At 34.8% G+C, this 22371-nt stretch overlaps 2 protein-coding genes across 3 annotated transcripts; one reads left to right on the top strand and one right to left on the bottom strand.

Moving 5' to 3' along the window:
* Positions 1–1916: 1916 nt before the first annotated feature.
* LOC129110692 (diamine acetyltransferase 1-like) lies at positions 1917–6467 on the bottom strand. Its single transcript, XM_054622865.1, has 6 exons — positions 6229–6467; positions 4550–4601; positions 4380–4460; positions 3431–3532; positions 3286–3326; positions 1917–2502 (listed from the first exon to the last, which is right to left on the bottom strand). The coding sequence occupies exons 1-6, from the start codon at positions 6289–6291 to the stop codon at positions 2326–2328; spliced, it is 516 nt and encodes a 171-aa protein (XP_054478840.1). The 5' UTR covers positions 6292–6467; the 3' UTR covers positions 1917–2325.
* A 4603-nt stretch (positions 6468–11070) lies between these two features.
* acot9.1 (acyl-CoA thioesterase 9, tandem duplicate 1) lies at positions 11071–21923 on the top strand. Of its 2 annotated transcripts, XM_054622934.1 has the most exons (16): positions 11071–11241; positions 12517–12611; positions 13876–13902; positions 14619–14664; positions 15714–15884; positions 16201–16238; positions 16333–16416; positions 16543–16646; positions 17009–17082; positions 17738–17805; positions 17900–18011; positions 18857–18947; positions 19200–19285; positions 19793–19880; positions 20535–20685; positions 21344–21923. In XM_054622934.1, exons 1-16 carry the CDS (start codon positions 11228–11230, stop codon positions 21397–21399), a joined length of 1305 nt encoding a protein of 434 aa, XP_054478909.1. In that variant the 5' UTR covers positions 11071–11227; the 3' UTR covers positions 21400–21923. The 2 variants fall into 2 exon arrangements, with proteins under 2 accessions (XP_054478909.1, XP_054478911.1); XM_054622936.1 differs by lacking the exon at positions 13876–13902.
* The last annotated feature ends 448 nt before the right edge of the window (positions 21924–22371 follow it).

The following is a 22371-nucleotide window of genomic DNA, read 5'->3' as shown; positions in this document are numbered from 1 at the left end:
TTACAACGTTTACAGCTGAAAAAGTGATATTCAACAAGCTGCTAAATATATAATAACCCAACTAGTACAAAGTTAGCAACTTAAATATGATATGATTATTAAACAGGCCTCATTAAATTAGATAGTTAGTTGAGTTCAGAGATAATTATTACGACACCAGATCACAAGTTGCCCTGTGGCTTTGAGTTCCTCAAACAGAGAAAGAACTGGGGCGGACTGGTTTCCAGTAACAAGCACAGCCAGACGTTCTCTGTCCTCTGAGAGACTTTGAGATATTTGACTTGCTCATGTTTTCTGATAAACTTTGTGGTTGTTTTATTTATTGTCTCGATGAAGATTTTCTGAATAAAAGTAAATATTATTAATGTTTTCTTCAGAACTTAAATTAAAAAAGGATCATGAATGTATTTTGGTACAACTTTCTCTCATAATGAAAAAACTGTAATGAGTAGTTATTAAAAGTCTGATTTATTTAAACAGCACAATTTAAAAAAACAAACAAAAAGTCCTCGTACAAGAAATCCTAGTCGTCTGAGACCAAAATTATACTTAAATTAGTTTTTTAAAAGAGGGCAGCCATAAAAAAATATTTGAAAGAAAGCAAAAGCCAAAAAAACAGTAAATGGCATTAAAAAAAACCCAAGGTAATATTATAATATTGATCTAAAACAGACTCTAAAATGTCTGTACTTCTCCTTTAAACTTCACTTTAAACTCTGACTCTTGTAGGAATGATGATAATAAAGTTAATCTGCTTCAGGTTCAATGCCACCTGTTTTTATAACCATAAAACCCAAACATATCCGGATAACTCACATGTCTGTCTGTGTGGTATAGATCATGAGGATCATGTGGGCAGAGGTCGTGACCTTTAGTTGAGAACAAACCGCCCTGCAGCACTTCCTCTGCAGAACGTTCACTGTTCAATGTGAACTTCAGAACAAGCTGAATGCTGCAGTGTCTTTGTACTGAATAATCCCATTTAATCTCATTTCTGTCTGTTTTTGATTTAAACTGACTCCTCTTTACTGTTTGAAACTTTGAAAACTATATATTTCACGTCTTTGAAAACGTCCTTTAAGGAGCCAAATCAGCTGTTTCCTCACTGGAACTGCATCATCATAAAATGTGTTGATGTCAGAGGGAATCAAAAAGCATGACAACGTACAACCTCAGAGGAGAAACGAAAGAACCACCACATGTTCTGTGCGTTCTGGTCTGCAAGTTCCTCAAATCTTCTAAAAAGCTTACGGGGAAATGCTGCATGTGAGCAAACTGACACGGTAGCAAAAAGTATCTCAAGGTCATTTATGTGAAAAGTACGTTCAGTACAAACTTCACAAGATCGTTTTTTTTATTGTTTTGTGTGTGACAAGGTGACAGTTTGAGCTTCTGGTAACTAAAACGATGTTTCTGTTCAGAAGCTTTGAGTAAATGCGTATCTCAGACTTTCAGTTCTTTATTTCCTTGTCTAGGTTTCTTTTTCAGTGGCAGTGAAACTAGATAGTGTTCATATATTTGGTAGAACAAAATACTGTAATTTCACACAGCTGCACAGTTTTCTGTTATCTTTCCTCCTCGTCAGGAAACAGCTGGCTGACATTTGGAAAGTTCATAATTTTTAAGTTTAAATATGAGACTGAGCAGTAAATCAGCAGCTGATAAAGGCTCTTCAATCTGCTGCTTCCAAACCAAACAATTGTCCTCTTCAAGCAAATGGAATTTATGTCACTTTTCTTGACATTTAAAATATCCAAACATCTTGAATGCCTTTAGAAAAGGCTGTTTGGCTGTAAAAGGTTTTAAATGACTCCAGAGGTTGTAATCACCAACAGATAGGACACAAAATAGCTGAATGGATGAAATATGAGGTTTTTCCTTTGTATGGTGGCCACTGAGGGACACTGTTAGAGAATAAGAAGAGAGCACAAGGGCATGTGTGAGAAGTTAGTTTTATTGCAAACTTAACTCATATTTACTCTTACATGAAATGCATCAACACTGCTATAGAATTAAAAGGTTATAACAAACATATAGACTAAAGATTATGAACTACAAACAACTACAATACAACAATTCCCCTTTTTAAAAAGCTGAACTTCTGTCGTCTGACTGGAGACGGAGACGCAGTGAGGATGACCCGATTCCTCCGAGCCGGCTGCTTCGGCGCCGCCACCGCGTCCTCTCAAACGTGACTGAGAGGGTAAAGTGGCGTCAACATCAGATTCAAAAACATGACTCGTCAGAAAAAGCAGCCCGGCTCTCCGGATCGGCTCAGACTCCTGCGTCTCCTCCTCCTCTCCCTCTGGTGTCCTTGGAGCTCCCTCATTCCTCGGACGGAGTGCCCATCTTGACCAGGCTGCTCTTGTCGAACCTGAAGAGCCTCCACCCTTCCTCCTGGGAGAGATCCTCGGCGCCGCGACGCTTGTAGTACTGGACCGACGGCTCGTTGTTCTCCGCCACCACGAACATCATGCCGGTGCAGCGGGTCTTCATCGCCAGCTGGAGGAGGAGGAGGAGACGATGCATGTTTAAAAACAGTGTCGGAAGTATTTGGATTAGTAAACAAAAAGATTTGAAAAACAGGGAAGACATTCCTTCAACTTTTAAACTACGGATTTAAAAAGACCTTATACGTCCCTTGACATCTGAGAAAATGTTGTGCTATATGGCAACAATTTAAAAAAAAAAAAAAAAAATGTTACTGTTCAATATTGTTTACTTATTTACACCTTTAACATTTAGTTTGTATGTTGTTTTTTTTATATTAATAAATATATATTTTTTATTTTGGTTTTACACCACCTCATTAATTAACTTTTTCTTACTGTTACTATTTTTTTTTTAAATGTATTATTATTTTTTAATTGGTTTTCTTACCAGTCAAGTATTTAGCATTTTTCTTTTCATTAACTGCATTTAATAAAAAATAAATTAAAAAAAAATGTTTATGGAATACATATTAATAAATTATATATATATATAATATATATATTTATTGGCTCGTAGATAACTACAGCTTGCAAACTCCAGTTCACAGTCCACAAGTACAGAAGTTATCTGGTTGTGTCACTTTTCACTGGATGTCCTTTGATAACATTTGAACTGACCTCTTTCTTTGCAGTGAGCTGATGTTGAGCAGGTGATTTTATCTCTTTATTAGGTCACCTGGTTAAGTTACTGAGCCCCCACAGAAAAGTTCAAATACGAAACAGATCCTAATAATGGTACTATTTTTTATGTTATTCTGCTCTAAAGAGCTTAGATGTCCGTTAAAATACTCACGTCACTGAGGTGACGCAGGAGCTCCGATCCGATGCCCAGCCCTGAAGAGAGAGAGAAAGAGAGAGAGAGAAAGGTGTTAAATGAAGAATCAGCTGAAAGAAATGTGGACTGAACTACATTTGTTGTTGTAGTTTTGTTTGCTTACCTCTGTACTCGTCCATCACGTAGAACTCCTCCAGGTAGAGCTGTTTGCCGACCCAGGGGTCATAAGTGAAGTAGTACATGACGAAGCCCACCACCTTCGGATCTGCGGAGACAAACCGTTGAGTACCCGACACAGATATTAGACACAATTTCATGTCTTCTGTTTCAAGCATTTCATTTTAAGTTGTTTTTTTTAATCCATTCTATCACATTTTTTTCCTATATTTGTAGAGATAATCTTCACATTCCCACAGCAGTCCATAAATCAAAAGCTCTCATGAGAACAGCTGTGAGAACTAACTCTGCGTGTTGTTTGTTTACATTCATAAGGATCATAGGAGGGAGGCCTGGAGGGGCGAGCAGTCAGTGTTGACTTTCTCACTAGATTTAGAAACTTTCGTATCAACCATAGCTTTTGAATGCTGTCCAGTAAGATAAGAAGTAAACTAATAATCATCTGACAAATATCTGTGGGTTAATTTAGCTTTTTTGATGCCTTATGTCATGTTACTAAAGTAAACATGATGTATGCGTGACATCAGAGTCTGAGCTGGTTTTTCTGAACAGAGTGAACAGCTGCAGCTGGGCGTCTTTTTTTGTTTTTTTATAAACAAACTACGACAGCTTGTCTTCAGTTATGATAAAATCTATAGATGTTCTACAAAAACAGGAAGCTCCTGCTGTGTAGCGTCGAGGTGAACACCGTCTGTCTGTGCAGATGGCGGAAACAACAGTGAGAAACTCAGAAGTGTTATTCTGGGAAATGAGATCATATTTCACTCTGTAATGTTCATCAACAGTAACAAGTATCTGCAGTGTCGAGTGTTCATAAACAGCATGTTGTTTACTTTACCAGGTAACCCAGTTTGAGTCACTTGATAGTTTACAGTGTAAAGATATGTGAGAGTTTGTTTTTCTTCTTGAGGAGGAGGGGTGGTGCTTCCTCTTACCGTCACTGCTGGTCTCTCCTTGGATTTCCGCTATAAAGCAATGGTAAAACGGGGTGTCACCAAATCCATCCTCAAGGAGTTCTGCAAGGAAATGACGAACAGTTAAAGCACAAGAAAAATAATTATATTAATATTAGAGAATGCGTGTAGGTGGAGGGAGATGAGCTCACCCTTTTCAGTCAGTGTCACCTGGTGCTCCATCTCTTCGTACTTTGCAAGCTCCTAGGACGAGGAAGACAGAAACATGTTATGTTTAGTCCTGAAAAGAACAAATGTTTCAAGCTAAACAAATATGTATTTTAAAGTGTAAAACATATGACGACCAAAAAAAGTGGACCACCTTCATTAATTTAATTAAAACGCACTACAAAACCCACCGTGAGCTTTTCTTCAAGACCTATACACAACCTTATGTGTTTTACCACCCTAATATGTAGCTATTTTTAGCTTTGTGATGCTGTAACAGCTGGCTCATCTACTGTTTATAAACATCACTTATGGATGCTTATTGTGAGGATTTTTGGCTTGGATTATTTAGCAATCCTGCCCGAATTGATCCCCCAAAAAAGGTTTAAAAAAATAAATTGTATTTTTGATTATTAACCAGGGACAGTGCACATTTATCTACATTTCAGCTAAGATAGAGCTATTTTTTGTCTGTAGTAACTGGGCAGATTACAATTTAGTGGCCTATAATTATCAGTACACACTATAGCACAACATGCAATACAAAAGCAGAAGGTTATTAATGATTATTCTGTAAAGGCATGAAGAAATACAGAAAATTAACTCTTAAATGCTTTTATTTCCTGTAGTTTATATTTATGTAAAGCTAACATATGTGTTTTTTTGTATTATTCTTACTTCTTATTATATATATATGAGATTCTACTATTTTTATACCATTTCAGCTAAGCTAGAGAGCTATTTTTTGTCTGTAGTAACTGGGCAGATTACAATTTAGTGGCCTATAATTATCAGTACACACTATAGCACAACATGGAATACAAAAGCAGAAGGTTATTAATGATTATTCTGTAAAGGCATGAAAAAATACAGAAAATGAACCTCTTTAGTTTATATTTATGTAAATCTAACATATTTGTGTGTTATTCTTACTATATATATATATATATATATATATATATATATATATATATATATATATATACTGTTCTTAAATACTTTTATTTCATGTTTTTCTCTAGTTTACATTTATGTAAATCTAACATACGTGTGATTTTGTATTATTATTATTTCTTATTACACACACACACAACTCTAAACTGTTCTTAAAGGCTTTTATTTCCTGTTTTTCTCTAGTTTACATTAAGTAAATATAACATGAGTTTTTTGTATTATTACTTCTTAGTATATATATATATATATATATATATATATATATATATATATATATATATATATACACACACACACACACATATATTACTCTAAACTGTTCTTAAATGCTTTTATTTCATGTTTTTCTCTAGTTTACATTTATGTAAATGAACATTTGTGGTTTTTTGTATTATTATTATTATTTCTTATTACACACACACACACATATACATATATATATATATATATATATATATATTACTCTAAACTGTTCTTAAAAGCTTTTACTTCCTGTGTTCCTCTAGTTTACATCCACATTCCTCTAACACACGTGTGTCTGTGTTATTAATCTCACCTCCAGCACCCTACATGTCACTAACATGCTCTTACACCACCTATGACTCTTCTTTACCTCCACCTCTGATAAGAACACCAGCCGGAAGTGCTAGACGGCATGCCCATATTTGGGGCCTCCACCGGAAGCGAGCCGCTGTAAACAAAGGCCTACCTTCACCAGCCGGAGTATATCAGACACGTCTTTGGGCTCAGCTTTCCGTAATTTATACTCCATTTTCTTCTTTTACTCTTTTTTCCTCTGGTTAGAAGTCCTCTGTATGTGAAGTGAAAGATAAGTTGTTTCTTCATTCGCTTCAGAGTGGCCTTTAAGGTCGCGTTTGTGGAGTCCAGATCATCCAGTGACGTCACCCTCGGCTGGGTCGCTGCCGTTCAACTGCGGGCTCCTTTGTTTACACCGCGGCTTTTATACCCCGGCTCACCGCTCGACCGCGATTGGCTCAGAACCACGGCTCCTCGGGTTTCCGACGAATCAGCGACGCCCTCCTGCCGTCCTTTCACAGCCAATCGGCGACACAGGAAGCGATCATGTGACACGTGTGCTTTGACTACGTCATAAGAGCTTTTGTTTTAGGTGGAAGGGGAGGAAAGGAACTTTTAAATACAGAAAACTAACTCTTAAATGCTTTTATTTGCTACAGTTTAGAGTAATATATATATAATAAGAAGTAATAATAATAATACAAAAAACACATGTTAGATTTACATAAATATAAACATAGAGAAAAACAGGAAATAAAAGCATTTAAGAACAGTTTAGAGTATATATATATATATAAACTACATTTATATTATATATATATATATATATATATATATATATATATATATATATATTATATATATATATAATAATAATAATAATAATCATACAAAAAACACATATGTTAGATTTACATAAATATAAACAAGAGAAAAACAGGAAATAAAAGCATTTAAGAACAGTTTAGAGTAATATATATATATATATATATATATATATATATATATAAAGAAGTAATAATAATCATACATTACATATGTTAGATTTACATAAATATAAACAAGACTAAAAGCATTTAAGAACAGTTTAGAGTTTTAATATATATATATATATTTACTACTATATATTACATATATATATATATATTACCCTAAACTGTTCTTAAATGCTTTTATTTCCTGTTTTTCTCTAGTTTATATTTATAAAAGCATTTAAGAACAGTTTAGAGTAATATATATATATATATATATATATATATATATATATATATATATATATATATATATATAATAAGAAGTAATAATAATAGAGAAATAAAAGCATTATATATTACTCTAAACTGTTCTTAAATGCTTTTATTTTTCTCTAGTTTATATTTATGTAAATCTAACATATGTGTTTTTTGTATTATTATTATTACTTCTTATTATATATATATATATATATATATATATATATATATATATATATATATATGTATATTACTCTAAACTGTTCTTAAATGCTTTTATTTCCTGTTTTTCTCTAGTTTATATTTATAAAAGCATTTAAGAACAGTTTAGAGTAATGTTTAAAGAAGTTATGTAAATTATATATTACTCTAAATGTTCTTAAATGCTTTTTTTTTCTATTTATATTTATGTAAATCTAACATATGTGTTTTTTGTATTATTATATATATATATATATATATATATATATATATATATATATATATATACTCTAAACTGTTCTTAAATGCTTTTATTTCCTGTTTTTCTCTAGTTTATATTTATGTAAATCTAACATATGTGTTTTTTGTATTATTATTATTACTTCTTATTATATATATATATATTACTCTAAACTGTTCTTAAATGCTTTTATTTCCTGTTTTTCTTTATTTTATATTTATGTAAATCTAACATGTTTTTTGTATTATTATTATTACTTCTTATTATATATATATATATATATATATATATATATATATATATATATATATATATATATATATATATATATATTACTCTAAACTGTTCTTAAATGCTTTTATTTCCTGTTTTTCTCTAGTTTAGAAGTCCTTTTCCAGCCGATCATCATGTGACACGTTTGCTTTAACTCCGTCATAAGATCTTTTGTTTTAGATGGGAGAGGAGTAAAGGTACTTTAAAGCCTACTTTAAGCAGTTAAGGGAAGAAGTACTTTTAAAAACTAGCATCCCACGGTGTATAAATACTAACTAGTTAAAGTCCTACATTTAAAATATTACTAATTTAAAAGTATAAAAGTATTTGTATCAAAATAAAAAGTCAAAGTACTAATAATGCAGAATGGCCCAGTTCAGAATATATTATATTATTGTATCCTAATTATATGAATTACTTTGAATACTGCTTGGTATTTTAACGTATAATATTACATAATCAAGTATTAATTAATTATATGTTTGATGAAGAATCTGAATGTTGTCAAATAAAGGTAGGGAAATAAATAGGAAAATATTTGCCTCCTAAATGTAGTGGCGTAGAAGTATAAAGTAGCAAGTAAAAGTACAGTACCAGTCAAAAGTTTGGACACACCTTCTCATTCAACTACTTTGAAGAATCTAAAATATAAAACATATTCTGGTTTGTTGAGCATTTGTTTGTTTACCACATAATTCCATATGTGTTCCTTCATAGTTTGGATGTCTTCAATATTAATCTACAATGTAGAAAAAATAAAATAAAGAAAAACCATTGAATGAGAAGGTGTGTCCAAACTTTTGACTGGTACTGTATGTTTGATGAAGAAGCTGAATGTTGTCAAATAAAGGTGGTGAAATAAAAAGGAAAATATTTGCCTCTTAAATTAGTGGCGTAGAAGTATAAATTAGCAAGTAAAAGTACAAGTGCTTCAAGTATGGTACTTGAGTAAATGTACTTACATGTAGTAATATTCCACCACTGAAATTTAAAGTTAAAGTTTTGTATCTTTACTGGATTTTAAAAAGTCAGCACCAAAATAAATACCTTGTACTCAATTAGACCAATTATAGCAGGAGGTTTAATGTGCTGCAAGGTCTTAAAGGATTACTCCATGTACTTTAAGTTGTGTTTACAGTACACACTGTTGACTAGCCTACTGCCGCCCATACTAGTAACACAAGTGGAATTTTCCGTCTCTCACAGTTGAGGTAAATACTAGAAACGAAGACACAATTAAAATCAAATAGTAAGAAATTAAGAATATATAGTTGCATCAATCAAAAAAACAAAGATAAAACAAAAAAATGAAAAGCAATAACAGTTGTCTCTGCAGCATTGGCATATAACAGCAATTTAGTAGTTTTATTACTGTTACAACTAAAAATATTCAGATCTCATACCTAAAGTAATACAACAGTTTATCTATCTAACCAACCAGAGGTGCAAAAAGCAGTAAAGTGCATCGTAATGTACAGAGAAATATACAGAATAAACAGTATTGTATAGAATAAATATAGGTAGTTATGATATATAGTGCAGGTATAAGTAGAATAGCATTAGTAAGACATTATATACATAATAAACAGCTGGAGGTGATATTAATATTATAAAATGTATTCATGGAGCACCTCTCTTTTTTAATGAAAAAACTTAGGCATCTAAAACAAAATGGAAAAGTAAACATGTAAAAACATAGAGAGTAAAATGAACTTAAATGTTGTATAACACAAGTAAAATCACAGAAAAACTATTCAGAAGTGGTGTTTTTTTAAAGGTGATTTTAAAGATGAGACAGTTTGCAGCCCTGATCTCCTTAAGTATGCCATGTCACAGTCTATTGGCCCTGATCGTAAAGCTTATATCACCTTTATGTAAGCATCTGGACCTTGGTACTACAAGGAAGAAGGGCAATAAAATATCTATTAGATAACGAGGCCTCTCTGGGCTTTGTACCTAATCAATTATGTTCTAGAATAAGTTCTAGAATCAACAGGTAGCCAGTGGGAGGAAGTCAGGATCAGTGAGCTCTGATCAGGTTTCCCACTCTTAGTCAAAATACCGGCTGCAGAGATTTGGATGAGCTGGTCAGATCCTACATTTCCCATGATGCAAATGACAGCGACTTTCATGCAGACACCTTTCAAACTCCATACATTCACTTTGTAATGCAGACGTTCTGTTATTACTGACATCATCATATCAGGCTCTTAATTTGTTTCTTTATTAAGTGTGTTGTTATTAATACCTTCTATTATTTGTTTTTGTAAATTCTATATTTGCAGAATCCTTTGAGGAATTTGCAGCAAAGTTACAGACAATCGTCACGATAGTTTCCCCTGACTGGGTCAAAAACACGAGTTACAGCTAAATGTATTTTTTATCTATCTTTCTATTTTTTTTTTATCTTTCTTGACTATTTCCGATACGCATATGTTTATTGTTAAGGGAATGTCAAGCTATTTTGCAAGACACCTGATTCTGATTCTGAAAATTGTATGATCCAATCTAAATATTAGGGTGACACAATTTTTTTGCCAGAATAATAACACTAATTCTAAATACAGCAAGTTTCCTTGATATAAATATATATATTATACAGTACCAGTCCAAAGTTTGGACACACCTTCTCATTCAACTACTTTGAAGGATCTAAAATATAAAACATATTCTGGTTTGTTGAGCATTTGTTTGTTTACCACATAATTCCATATGTGTTCCTTCATAGTTTGGATGTCTTCAATATTAATCTACAAAATAGAAAAAAATAAAAATAAAGAAAAACCATTGAATGAGAAGGTGTGTCCAAACTTTTGACTAGTGCTGTATAAATATATATATATATATATATATATATATATATATATATATTATATATATATATATTTGTATAAAATAAATAAAAATAAAATAATTTGAGTGGTTTAAGTTTAGTGTTTTTTTATTTTCATTGCTTATAGTTCTTTTATAAGTTTATTACTTTGCACTGGTGGGAACATGGTGAAACTGAGCACAAGAAATAGCTCAGTTAAACACGTCATCACGTCAAACTACGTCATCACGTAGGGGGCGGAGCCGAACACCAACCCGGAAGTGGTGAGTGTGGCCGTCCTGACATGCCTGGAGCGCTGTAGAGGAAACCCGTGATTTAACTCCCTTTTCACCGACCAAACCGACTTAGTTTGAACCTCTGCACCTTTAACTATCACACCTGGAACACTACAATGCTCTCCCCGAGGTCAGTGTGATTAAAACACGTGGCTCAAAGCTGTGTTGTGCCTCCTGGAATATGCTAATTACACCCTGCTAACAGCTAGCTTGTTTACATGTCAGCCAATCAATGCTAGGCATGCTAAGTTAGTCAGATTTATTGATATTTGAGGTAATGAGCAGGGTGGGGCTCCATGTACACACACAGTTCATACAAGTACTACAAAGAATACTGTTTACACCACATAACACAGTACATGTACACAGCCAGGCCTCTCAATACTGTGTACATGTACTGTGTTACAGTAGTACAGCAGTGTTGTGGCAGGAAAGACTAATGCATATGTGTCATATTTATACTCAAGTATCAAGTAAAATGAAGGTACTTGTACCTCCATATTCTCCTCCACTACTTTTTAGTGTACTACATATCAGAGGTACATATTGTACTTTTTACTGTACTACATCTCAGAGGTAAATATTGTACTTTTTAGTGTACTACATATCAGAGGTAAATGTTGTACTTTTTGTACTACATATCAGAGGAAAACTTTTTACTAATATCAGATAAAACTAATTATGTTTTTGGCTGCAATGCAACAAAGTATTTATACTCAAGTACTGTACTCAAGTGCAAAATGAAGGTACTTGTACCTCCATATTCTCCTCCACTACATCTCAGAGGTAAATATTGTACTTTTCACTGTACTACATCTCAGAGGTAAATATTGTACTTTTTACTACATCTCAAAGATAAATATTGTACTTTTTACTGTACTACATCTCAGAATGATAAGATCCAAAAACAACTGCTGAAATCAATACAAAGCAATATCATGAAAAGAAGACATGACCTTTGGTTTCAACAGCATTGCTATATAAAATACAGATATTGTAGAGAAGAGTAAATTACAAGTATGTCAAATATTTAAAAAAAGTAAAAGCCTTAAAAAGTGGAGATGCAGTTATGAGGTGTTGTCACTGTATTGCGTAAGAATTACCGTCTGGATTAACTGTACTTTCTGTCCTCTTGTGTTTAAATGGAACATGTTGGAGCAGATGGTTTGGCTAATGGCTAAAGCTAATAGACACAACTGAAGTGTTTGGCAACAACACAAGTTCTACATGAGTGAGTCTGTCTGTCTGCTCAGCTGTTCGCTGTTGAACTGCTGGATTAAAGACGGCTCAGATGACGGTTATATTTAGAATAGGATGCATGTGGATGTAACTGGACTCCTTGGCTTTACAGTCTTCTCAGGGTTTGTTTATTATTATTTTTGTCATGTCCTCTTGTGGCCTGCAGGTTCCTGCTGCTGCGGTCCGCTGGGTCCCTGACGACCAGGTCGTTTTGCTCGGGGGGCGTGTCCAAGTCGGGCCGGGCGCCGGACATGGCTGAAGGTAAGAAAGCCACCATGCTTCCTGTTTCACTTGACTAAACCACACCCAGTTGAATCAATATAGACTTGAGTGCTGTCATGATTGTGCATGGAGATTGCTGTTTTGCATTGGATCTTAGTTTTTTGCTGACTGAGCTGGTTCCAGATCTGTGAATCCGTTCCCACATCTCAGATCTTTATCAGCAAATAAAATTTAAAATGGAATATTTCAATTTTTTTATTACTTTTATTTTGTGTTGATTTTGGCGGTCCCTGTGGACAAAAGTGGTAGTGTTCCCAAGCACCAGACTCCCTTTAGAAAACCTCTCATTTAACTGCACCAGGGTCTGACAGTCTGCCTCCGCTCCATCCTGGTTCTGGTTCTCCCATACCTCCCTTCCTACCAGCAGGTCCAGCAATACAGCCTGGTTCTGGTGAACCTTCATGATTTCATCTGGTTTCTCCAGAATCCGACCCGGTGGCTCCGATGACGAGCTTTAAGAATAACTTTATAGAAACAGACAATCTTCTCTCTGATGGTCTGGTTTACTGATGGAGGTCTATAGAGGATCAGGACTAAACTGAGACTGGTTCAGGACCAGATAAAAGTTCCTCACAGTATCTTTAAATAAACGGGAATGTAGTTTGACCATCTTGCACAGAAAAACCTGCACGTCACTCTTAGGTAAGAACGTGTTCTTACCAGATAATAAACTCGTTAAAGTGAAACTGAGCAGCTTTGTTTTAAAAAGTCATTTTTATGGTTACAACTTCCAAATGATGACTTTACACAATTGCTTGCTGGACTTTGAGATCGTTTACTGTCGTAATGTTACAGTAAACGTGACATATACGTTGAGGCAGCACCTTGATAAAGACAGTGAAGGGGCCCTGCTCATTTAGACATTTTTACCACAGTCTTTTAAGGTTATTGCTGCATGATCTTGCCACATGTGATATTGGAAGACAGCCTGAGGTATCTACATTGGTATCAGTAGACTAATTTCAGCAGATATGACTATATAAATGCTCCAGGATTGGTTTCTAAATGACAGGCTGAAAACACCCCGAGTCATGCTGTGCTACTTGCTAGCTCATGCTAATGCCTCATTTCCATAAAATAAACCCTCTAAGCACAAATAACTGTGGCACTGAACACCGATTTAGTTGCTCTTTTTGAGAGCGATGCACTTTAAATGATGTTGAATAAATGTAGTGAAATGTAACATGGTGACATATTTTATCGTCTTAAATCCCCAATCAATTAATTTTCTGTTTCTCCACAGGCAATCCACTTTTTCACGTGTCTAATGGTGTGTGTTGGTAAACCAATAATCATATCTAACTATCTAAACTACTCCTACCTGCAGCAATTCTCTTCTACTTTGCTCTAATTTCACTTTATTTCGTCCTGCATGACTGTCTTAATCCACCTTCTTTTACCTGAAGCACACCTTCTTTAATGTAGTTTTTACTAGTCACATGTTCTGTCTTTTGTCAGGTTTGGATTTAAATGTTCACACAGGCTCCTCAGTCCTGCAGTATTTGATGGTGGCGTCTGTTAACCTTCTTCTTCTTCCCTCTGTTGCACGGAGCTTCAGTATTTTGTTGCAGCTGGTTCCTACTGATAGTTGTCTCGAATCGACCGTTTCTTTTCTCTGTTTGTTTCATATTGTCTCGTTGTTTGGGCCTCAATGAGTTGCAACCTTCATGCAAGAATTACAGACATTTGACGGTTCATTTCACCATCAGATGACTCTATTTATTTAAATGTGATCTATGAGAATGAGGAATAAGTTGTGACCTTTATTAAAGAACATAATCACAAAAACATATTTGGTGCATAATGTCAGCTCAAAATGACAGAACTGGTTTCCCTGAAGGCTCCAGTTGCAAAAACAAAAATGTAACAATCATTGTTTGTTACAGAGACGGTATGAAACATAAAGCCTTGAACTTTTGGTGCTTTCACTGCAGGACACACTCACACACACATAGAAGATCTGATTGTTTTTCTTGTGTTTTTCAGTACGAAACAGGCTGAGAGAAATCGTGGGAGCTTCCACTAACTGGAGGTACTGAACCATCTGGACATAACACCAAGAAAACATTTCTGCTGTTTTGTTTCATTTGGTTTTATCGCTCAACAAGGTCGTTTGTTTTTGTGTCTTATAACTATCGATAACAACATTTTTGTTATATTTTTACCAATAAAGTCCTGACTTTGAGCCTGTGGTGCAATATAACAAAGTGCATTTACTCAAGTACTGTTTTTCTTTTAAAGTTTTGCACAGTAATTGACTTACTTTATTTTAACAATTAAACCTTATATAAAAAGAAAAATGACAAAAGTATTCATTGTAGTGCCTGCATCGTGCATATTCGTCCTTGTATCATATACATTTTATGTTTTTTTTAGAAATTTAAGTTTTAATCTTTATTTTTTGTTATGTTTTCTTATCAACATTTTTCACACTAGCCTTTTCTTTTTAAATCCCAACTGTAGTAGAAGGCCGTACTGTATTTCACTTCCCGTATTATTTATGTATGTGACTAGTTAACCTTTTAATTGCGGCTGCATGATTGCGATGTGATCAAGCGCCACAGTCACATTTCAGGACGTGGATGTCAAATAAAGCAAACAAACTGAAACACGTCATGCTCCAACTTTTATAACTTCTTGATAAAAAAGCGAAACTTGCAGAGTTCTCATTTTCAAAGTTCAAGGTTCAAGGATGATTTATTGTCAAAATGAAACAAAAACAGTAGTTAGTTTCCTGTGCATTTTTAAAATTTGCATCAAACGGAATGCAAACAGCAGCTACAAAACAATTTTCGGGGCAATATGGCCGACGACATTCACATTATCATGTGCTCTGATTTAAGGGTTTAAGGATCCACAGTTGCTAGTGAGTGACGAGCCAAATGCCCGCAATGTGAATGAATAGTTTTGTGGATTCCGTAATCTATCTGACAAATCAACTAATCGAACCTCCTCCTTAGCATAGGTAATAAAAGCGAGTACTGCAAAAGTCAAGACACATAAGTGTGGAGTAGAAAAACATTTAATAATAACCTGAAATAATACTTTAAAATATTTATACATTTGTTCTTTTGTGTGCAGCGACCACCAGCAGGCCATGTCAGAGCGCGTGTCGCTGTCATCCATGTTGGCAAAGTCTCAGAGCGACCTTCCAGTCAAGAGGATGAAGGACAGCTACCTGGAGGTGCACCTGCCTCTGGGCTCCGAACCACAGCTCAGAGAGAAATACCTGACCTTCCACAACACTGTCAGGTACACATACATACTTTATCAGGAAAATGACCAAAGGAGTGCAAGTTTTTACACCGCTATACCGTCTATGACCACTGGGTCAGTATTGGCGTATTGAAAATGAACTCTGTGGGGTCCAATCAAGAAAACTACACCAGACATATTAGCAGACTGTTTTCTATTGATTGAAATACTTGTGCCTGTGGCCATGAAAATTAGTCCCCATAGCGTTATGTCAGGTGATGGACCCCACCAGGGTAGAAAAACAAACAGACATACACACAGAAGGACAAATTAACTACAACGCACCTACCTTATAACTTCTGTCTCTTTTCAGGTTTGGTAGAATCCTGGAGGACTTGGACAGTTTAGCAGGTATCACTTAAACACATATTGACTTTCATCATAACTCCACAGAGAGTTCAACATATTCAAACACTAATATATTTTCCTCCTCGTCTCTCCTCAGTCCTCATCTCCTACTCTCACACCTATAATCAGGCGCTGAAGAAATCTCCTCTGTCCATCGTCACCGCCCTGGTGGATAAGATCGGTAAGTCTGTTTGGTCTGAACAAAGTGTTTAGGTTGTTAGTTGATCAGACTCTTAATAAATTAATTGACAGAAAATGTTTCGACAACAATAATACTTTTTCATGTTGTATTTTCTTTGTCGGACAGACATGAGGCAGCACATCGTCTATCCTGACTGCGACATCAAGTTCACTGGTCATGTGACCTGGGTGGGAAAGACCTCCATCGAAGCCAAGATGCACATGTCACAGGTAAATTAAGAAGTTGGAGTTAATGAAGGTATGAGAAGAAAAATTAGCTCAAACAAATATTTATTGCACTTGTGTCAAACTTTAACAATATCCTGAGCATCAAATATTAGTTAAAGTAGAATGAGAATCAGAAACGGTTTATTGCTTAGTACATGACACATACAAGGAATTTGGCTTTGTGATTGGTGCATTACAAAAAAAACATACTGCAATAGTAAGACATAATTTAAGAATAGAAAATATGAAAATGTACAATATAATATGACAAACAACTAAATAAAACCACCTAAAATTACCAAAATTTTAAGGTGGAAACCAAATGAGACATAAATAGTAATCTCATAATGTGACTCTTCTTTCAGTTCCACGATGGAGCTTATTCTCCGGTTCTGGATGCAACGTTTGTCATGGTGGCCCGGGATCCAGAAAACAAGAGGTAGGACACCTGGGCTGCAGCTCATTTTAACTTTTTAATCTCCTTAATTTGATTACTTTCTCCATTAATCGATTGATTGTTTGGTTTCTAAAAATATTGTTAATAGTGAGAAATGTTTGTCACATTTTGACCCAGAGTCAAAAGTGACACTTTCACAAAGTCTGTTTAGTACAAACCTCAACATTATTACTTATACATTATAATTATTTACATTATTTCTTATATATTACCATTATTTCTGATACCTTAACGTTATTATCATTCTTTTATTAATGATTCATTAACATTGTTTACAAATAAGATCATTGACATTATAGCTAATCCATTTAAATGATTTAATTATTAATACATCTGGAACCAGCAAATGTTTTGGTGTATATAAAGTATAAAAGTTGCCAATGGGTTTACTGCTAATCCACGAATTGTTAAAAGTAATTGATACTTGTATGTCTTTGTTGGTTATATTTATAATAAAACATATTCTTACTTTGTAAAGTTACTAAAGCTGTCAGAAAAGTTTAGTGGAGTAGAAGAAGAAAGTAGTATGAAAAGAAAAATATATGAAAATTGTACTTAGTTTCTTTCCACCTGTGTTATATTTGTATGTTATATATTATAGTTTTATATTAACACTCATGTTTATTCTTTATTTCAGGGCAGCTTATGTAAATCCGCTGAAGCCAGAAGGTCCAGAAGAGGAGAAACTTTTCCAGGAAGGAGAAGGTATGAGATCCCGATATCACTTTAGTTAAGAAAAGATAAAGATGTTTGTCTTTGTATTGTGTGTTTTTTTTAATATGTGTTGTTTGTTTTCCAGCTAATAAATTCCGCCGTGTGGACCTGAGCACTGCGTCGCTGCTGAAGGTGGCGCCGGCAGACGAGGAGAGGAAGATCGTTCACAATCTGTTCCTCAACACGCTGGACACAAAGTACGACTGAGATACAAATACAAAGTCTTCTTTTTAAAGTTACAACATTTTAGATTCAGTTACATGACTTTGGAAGATGTTTGTCTTAAACATCTAGGAGGTCTTACCCGGGTTTTAAGTCTTAGATTTAGGATATTCTAATAGTTAAAAATTGTAAATTTACACACAAAAAATATACATATAATAAACACACTAAATATTTTATAGACATAAATCTACAAGAGAAGTAACTACATCACTTTACAAGGTTGGATCAACCTCTGAACACCACAAACACTTGCCGTGTATTTTTCTTTGGATGACCCCATCAAATTATACTTGGCAATGGGATTTATGGATTATGAAATACTGGTTACCATAACCATCTGAACTGTTTAGACAACTGTTTAGTTCTCGGGAATAGGATATATTCAGAAGAAAACAACATACTGATTTAAGGTTTTTTATTGTACATTTGGGAGTTTTTCTCAAACATTTATCACTTTAATCTAAGTGATTATTCTAGTTTTTTACTCATCAATTTAAGACTCTTTTCTTTAAAGATTCCCCCTCCTCCCCCCGGCTCTGTAATTCTTTTTTTTTTTATGTACAATGGTCCTAAATAGCTGTCATAAACACCTGATTGTTGCATGTAATACTTACTTTGTACACAATCCAAGGATGTGGGAGCTTTTCGTATAATTACAAAAGTTACAACTTGCCTTGTATGTGATTTAAAGGCATACTTTTATAAATACACTCACTGTGTGTTTGTATTCTTTCTTCTTCTTCTTCTTCTTCTTCTTCTTCTTCTTCTTCTTCTTCTTCTTCTTCTTCTTCTTCTTCTTCTTCTTCTTCTTCTTCAGGACGGTCAGTTTCCGCAGCAGACTTCTGCCTCCAAACTCGGTGTGGATGGAAGACGCCAAACTGAAAGGGCTGGAGATCTGCCACCCTCAGGTGAGAGGAGGGAACAGCTGGAGGGACGAAAGGCTGATCTAAACATACGTCTTTTTTTTTTTACTCTAAAATATATGAAATTCTACCTTTCATTATTTTTCCTTTGACAGCATATTGTGTTTGTTTAAAACTTGTGGCAAATGTTCCTCATAATTCCTCTATTTGTTTTCCAATTATTTAGTGTATGTCCATAGTTTATTCCCTTAAACTATACATAGTTTGATTTGTTTCATTTGTATGCGTGTTTACTAGGAGAGGAACATCTTCAACCGGATATTTGGAGGTTTTCTGATGAGGAAAGCCTACGAGTTGGGCTGGGCCAACGCCTGCTCCTACGGGTGAGAGATAATACCATACTACTAAACTATTTAGTTTATCCAATTACATAGTATGTCATATGCAGTATGCCAAAAATACCTGGATGTTCAACTGTTACCAGTCACATTTTGAAGTATGCAAGCCAGTATACCTTTCTGGCTTTTCTTATCAAACCAAAAGAGAGAAGGCTGCTTTAACATTTACAGAGTAACAATGAAGATGATTTATTGACAAAACAATGACAGAAATAAACCAACTAAAATTGCAGAAGTGGAAGTAAAAGACTTTAGGTTCTCCAAAGGCCAAAATAATAAACAAAACTCCCCACTAACTAGAAAAATACAATACAGAATACAAAATACAACAGAAATATGAGCTACAGGGTCAAAATTAAAGGTGCCATTTTGTATTTAATTAGTTTGTCCCATTTTAATGCATACTGGATGCAACAGTACATACTTTGTAAGTTGCAATGTGTAGTAAAAGTAAAAAGTATGTTTTAAAATTCCAAGTTTTGTGTGTTTCAGAGGATGCCGACCCAGTCTGGTGGCCGTTGATGACATCCTCTTCCAGAAACCCGTGGAGATCGGCTCCCTGCTGCTGCTCTCATCTCAGGTCTGATTGGTCGAGGCGTACTGAAGGCTATGTGTGTGTGAAGTGTAAATGTGTGTGTGATTGTTTCTCAGGGTCTTTTGTGCCCCCTCGATTCCTTTCCTAGCCCCCTCCCACTTGAGATGCGAGTGGAGGAGGCGAAGAAGGAGAAATTTAAAGACTTTGATTTAACAAAGTGAGACGCTCTCACCTCTGAGCCGTCGTTTTAAAGCGACGACAATTAAATATGACATCAGCTGATCATCTTAAATAAATACAATTCATGAATATAAAAAGGAACAGTTTCATCTTTAGGGTCCCGCCATGATTTGAGGTTATTCCTGCTGTTTGTTACGTCTCATTTATTTGTTTATAGGAGCTAAAAAAGACCTCCGCAGAGGACACATCGATGTTTCCTCTCTTGTAGCTCCTCCAGCAAACCTCTTCTTCAAGATGCATTTTAGGAATTGAGATGTTCTTTGAGTTTGAGCGCTGAGATTGAGGATCTAGGATCAAAGAGCGAGGAATCGAGGAGGCACAATATCAGGAAATGATAAATACCCTCAGTGATTTACCCTACAGCTTATGTTTGTTTGTGTGTGTGTGTGTGTGTGTGTGTGTGTGTGTGTGTGTGTGTGTGTGTGTGTGTGTGTGTGTGTGCGTGTGCGTGTGTTTCAGGTGTGTTACACGGAGGGGAAGCACATCCAGGTCAGAGTTCACAGCGAGGTGTTCGACCCGCTGACTCGTCAGCACAACACCACCAACGTCTTCCACTTCACCTTCGTCTCCGACCGCGACGTCCCCAACATCATCCCCATGACCTATGGAGGTGAGCACACACACACACACACACACACACACACACACACACACACACACACACACACACACACACACACACACACACACACACACACATAAACAACACACTTTTATATATATACTTTTAATTTTCTGTTCTTTTTTACTTTCACTCTTCTACATCTCAGAGGCAAAACCATACTTTTTACTGAACTACATTTATTTAATACCTTTAGTCACTCTGTAGATCCAGATTAATAGTTTTAATTATTCAAAAATATTATATTTAATTATTGATTAAGATAAAGAAAAACTTTATTGATCCACAGGGAGAAATTCACAATCTACCCAGCAGTATTTAAATTAATTAAAATGAGCTCCACATTTACCAGCTGCAACATTAAAGTGATGAACATATTACTAATTATAATACAATAATATGATATATTTGATTCTGCATAATGAGTATTTTTACTTTTTGGTACTTTTCAGTATATTTTGATGCTCTTGCTGGAATTTTACTAATAACCACTTTGCTTTTCTCATACACTGTTAATTATTTATAATAAGTTAAAAAAAAATGTATGTCTTTAAACTACATAAAGATGAGGGTGAAAAATACTGTGAGGGAATAATTATCTGATTAATGCTGATTTTTCTTTTTTTGTTCTGTGTTTGTGCGACAGAGTCGATGCTTTATCTGGACGGGAAGAGACACTTTAATCAGACTGTGGAGCAGTGAACGCAACACGACCTGCCAAAGCCTTTCAGCGCGCATGTGTGTGTGTGTATGTGTGTGTGTGAGGTCAGCTGGGAAGAATGAAAGCACTTATTATACATACTTTTTTTTACATGCCTTGTTATATTTACACAAACTGTTACTTTATTTGTTCTGTTGGAGTTACATTTTAGTGTAGAGGAGCCGACTACAGTACAACATAGAGACTGCTTTTATAAAAGTCATTTATATTTTATCTATTCTTACAAAGTCTGTGTGATTCGTTTGACAACCAGTCAGCATTTACAGCTCAACAGTCAAATAAAGCAAAAACTTATTTGGCTTTATCAGAACCTCATTTATTCCTGATTTTCTTTGCTTTACAGAATGTTAAATTTTTTATATTCCACTGTCGCATGTACGCACAAAACTCTTTGTCTTTACTTTTTTTTGGTGAATGGGAAGCTTTAATCTGAATGTGTTACAGAGACGGAGGAGGGTCTTCAGCTGTGTATTTACTCAAATGCAATAAATGAATTCTTATTTATCCTGGCTTCACAGTCGTCCTTGTGTCTTTGCTTTCATATTGTTTAATCCAAGGAATGTTGATGGGTGGATTTTATAGAAGCTGCAAAAGTAGCTTTTTTCAAGTTTGAGGATATAAAACCCTGGTGATGTAATAGTGATGTCATCAGGGTTATTTTTGTCATCTTTGGCTTGCAGGATAACCCCAGCTTCACCTGGCTTTATCTCCAATAAGGTGCAGTTAACGTCTATTAACGATGGCTCAGGCCTGATCGCTCTCAAAGCCCCATTCACTATGTGATGAAATTAAATATTACTATAGGTTGCTTCTTGATTATATATATATATATTTTGTATGGATAGGCTGTGCTCCACCCTTTTTTTGTGTTGAGTGAGTGAAGCATTCACTAAACCTCTCAGTATTTCATTCATCACTTTAAAGCTGTAGTTCACAGGAGGCGGAGCCTATAC

The sequence above is a fragment of the Anoplopoma fimbria genome, chromosome 21, assembly GCF_027596085.1.
Source record: "Anoplopoma fimbria isolate UVic2021 breed Golden Eagle Sablefish chromosome 21, Afim_UVic_2022, whole genome shotgun sequence".
Classification (NCBI taxonomy): Eukaryota; Metazoa; Chordata; class Actinopteri; order Perciformes; family Anoplopomatidae; genus Anoplopoma; species Anoplopoma fimbria.
This window is presented reverse-complemented; position numbering and strand designations above follow the sequence as displayed.

Bases quoted from the DNA above. Each gene is read 5' to 3' on its own strand.
- LOC129110692 (XM_054622865.1), bottom strand. From the start codon at position 6,291: ATGGAGTATAAATTACGGAAAGCTGAGCCCAAAGACGTGTCTGATATA. The intron at 3,327-3,430 runs GTAAGCAAACAA...CTCTCTCTTCAG, and splicing joins CGTGATGGACGAGTACAGAG to GGCTGGGCATCGGATCGGAG. The intron at 2,503-3,285 runs GTGAGTATTTTA...CTCCTCCTCCAG, and splicing joins TCCTGCGTCACCTCAGTGAC to CTGGCGATGAAGACCCGCTG.
- acot9.1 (XM_054622934.1), top strand. The intron at 18,012-18,856 runs GTACGACTGAGA...CTTCTTCTTCAG, and splicing joins CTCAACACGCTGGACACAAA to GACGGTCAGTTTCCGCAGCA. The intron at 18,948-19,199 runs GTGAGAGGAGGG...CGTGTTTACTAG, and splicing joins TGGAGATCTGCCACCCTCAG to GAGAGGAACATCTTCAACCG.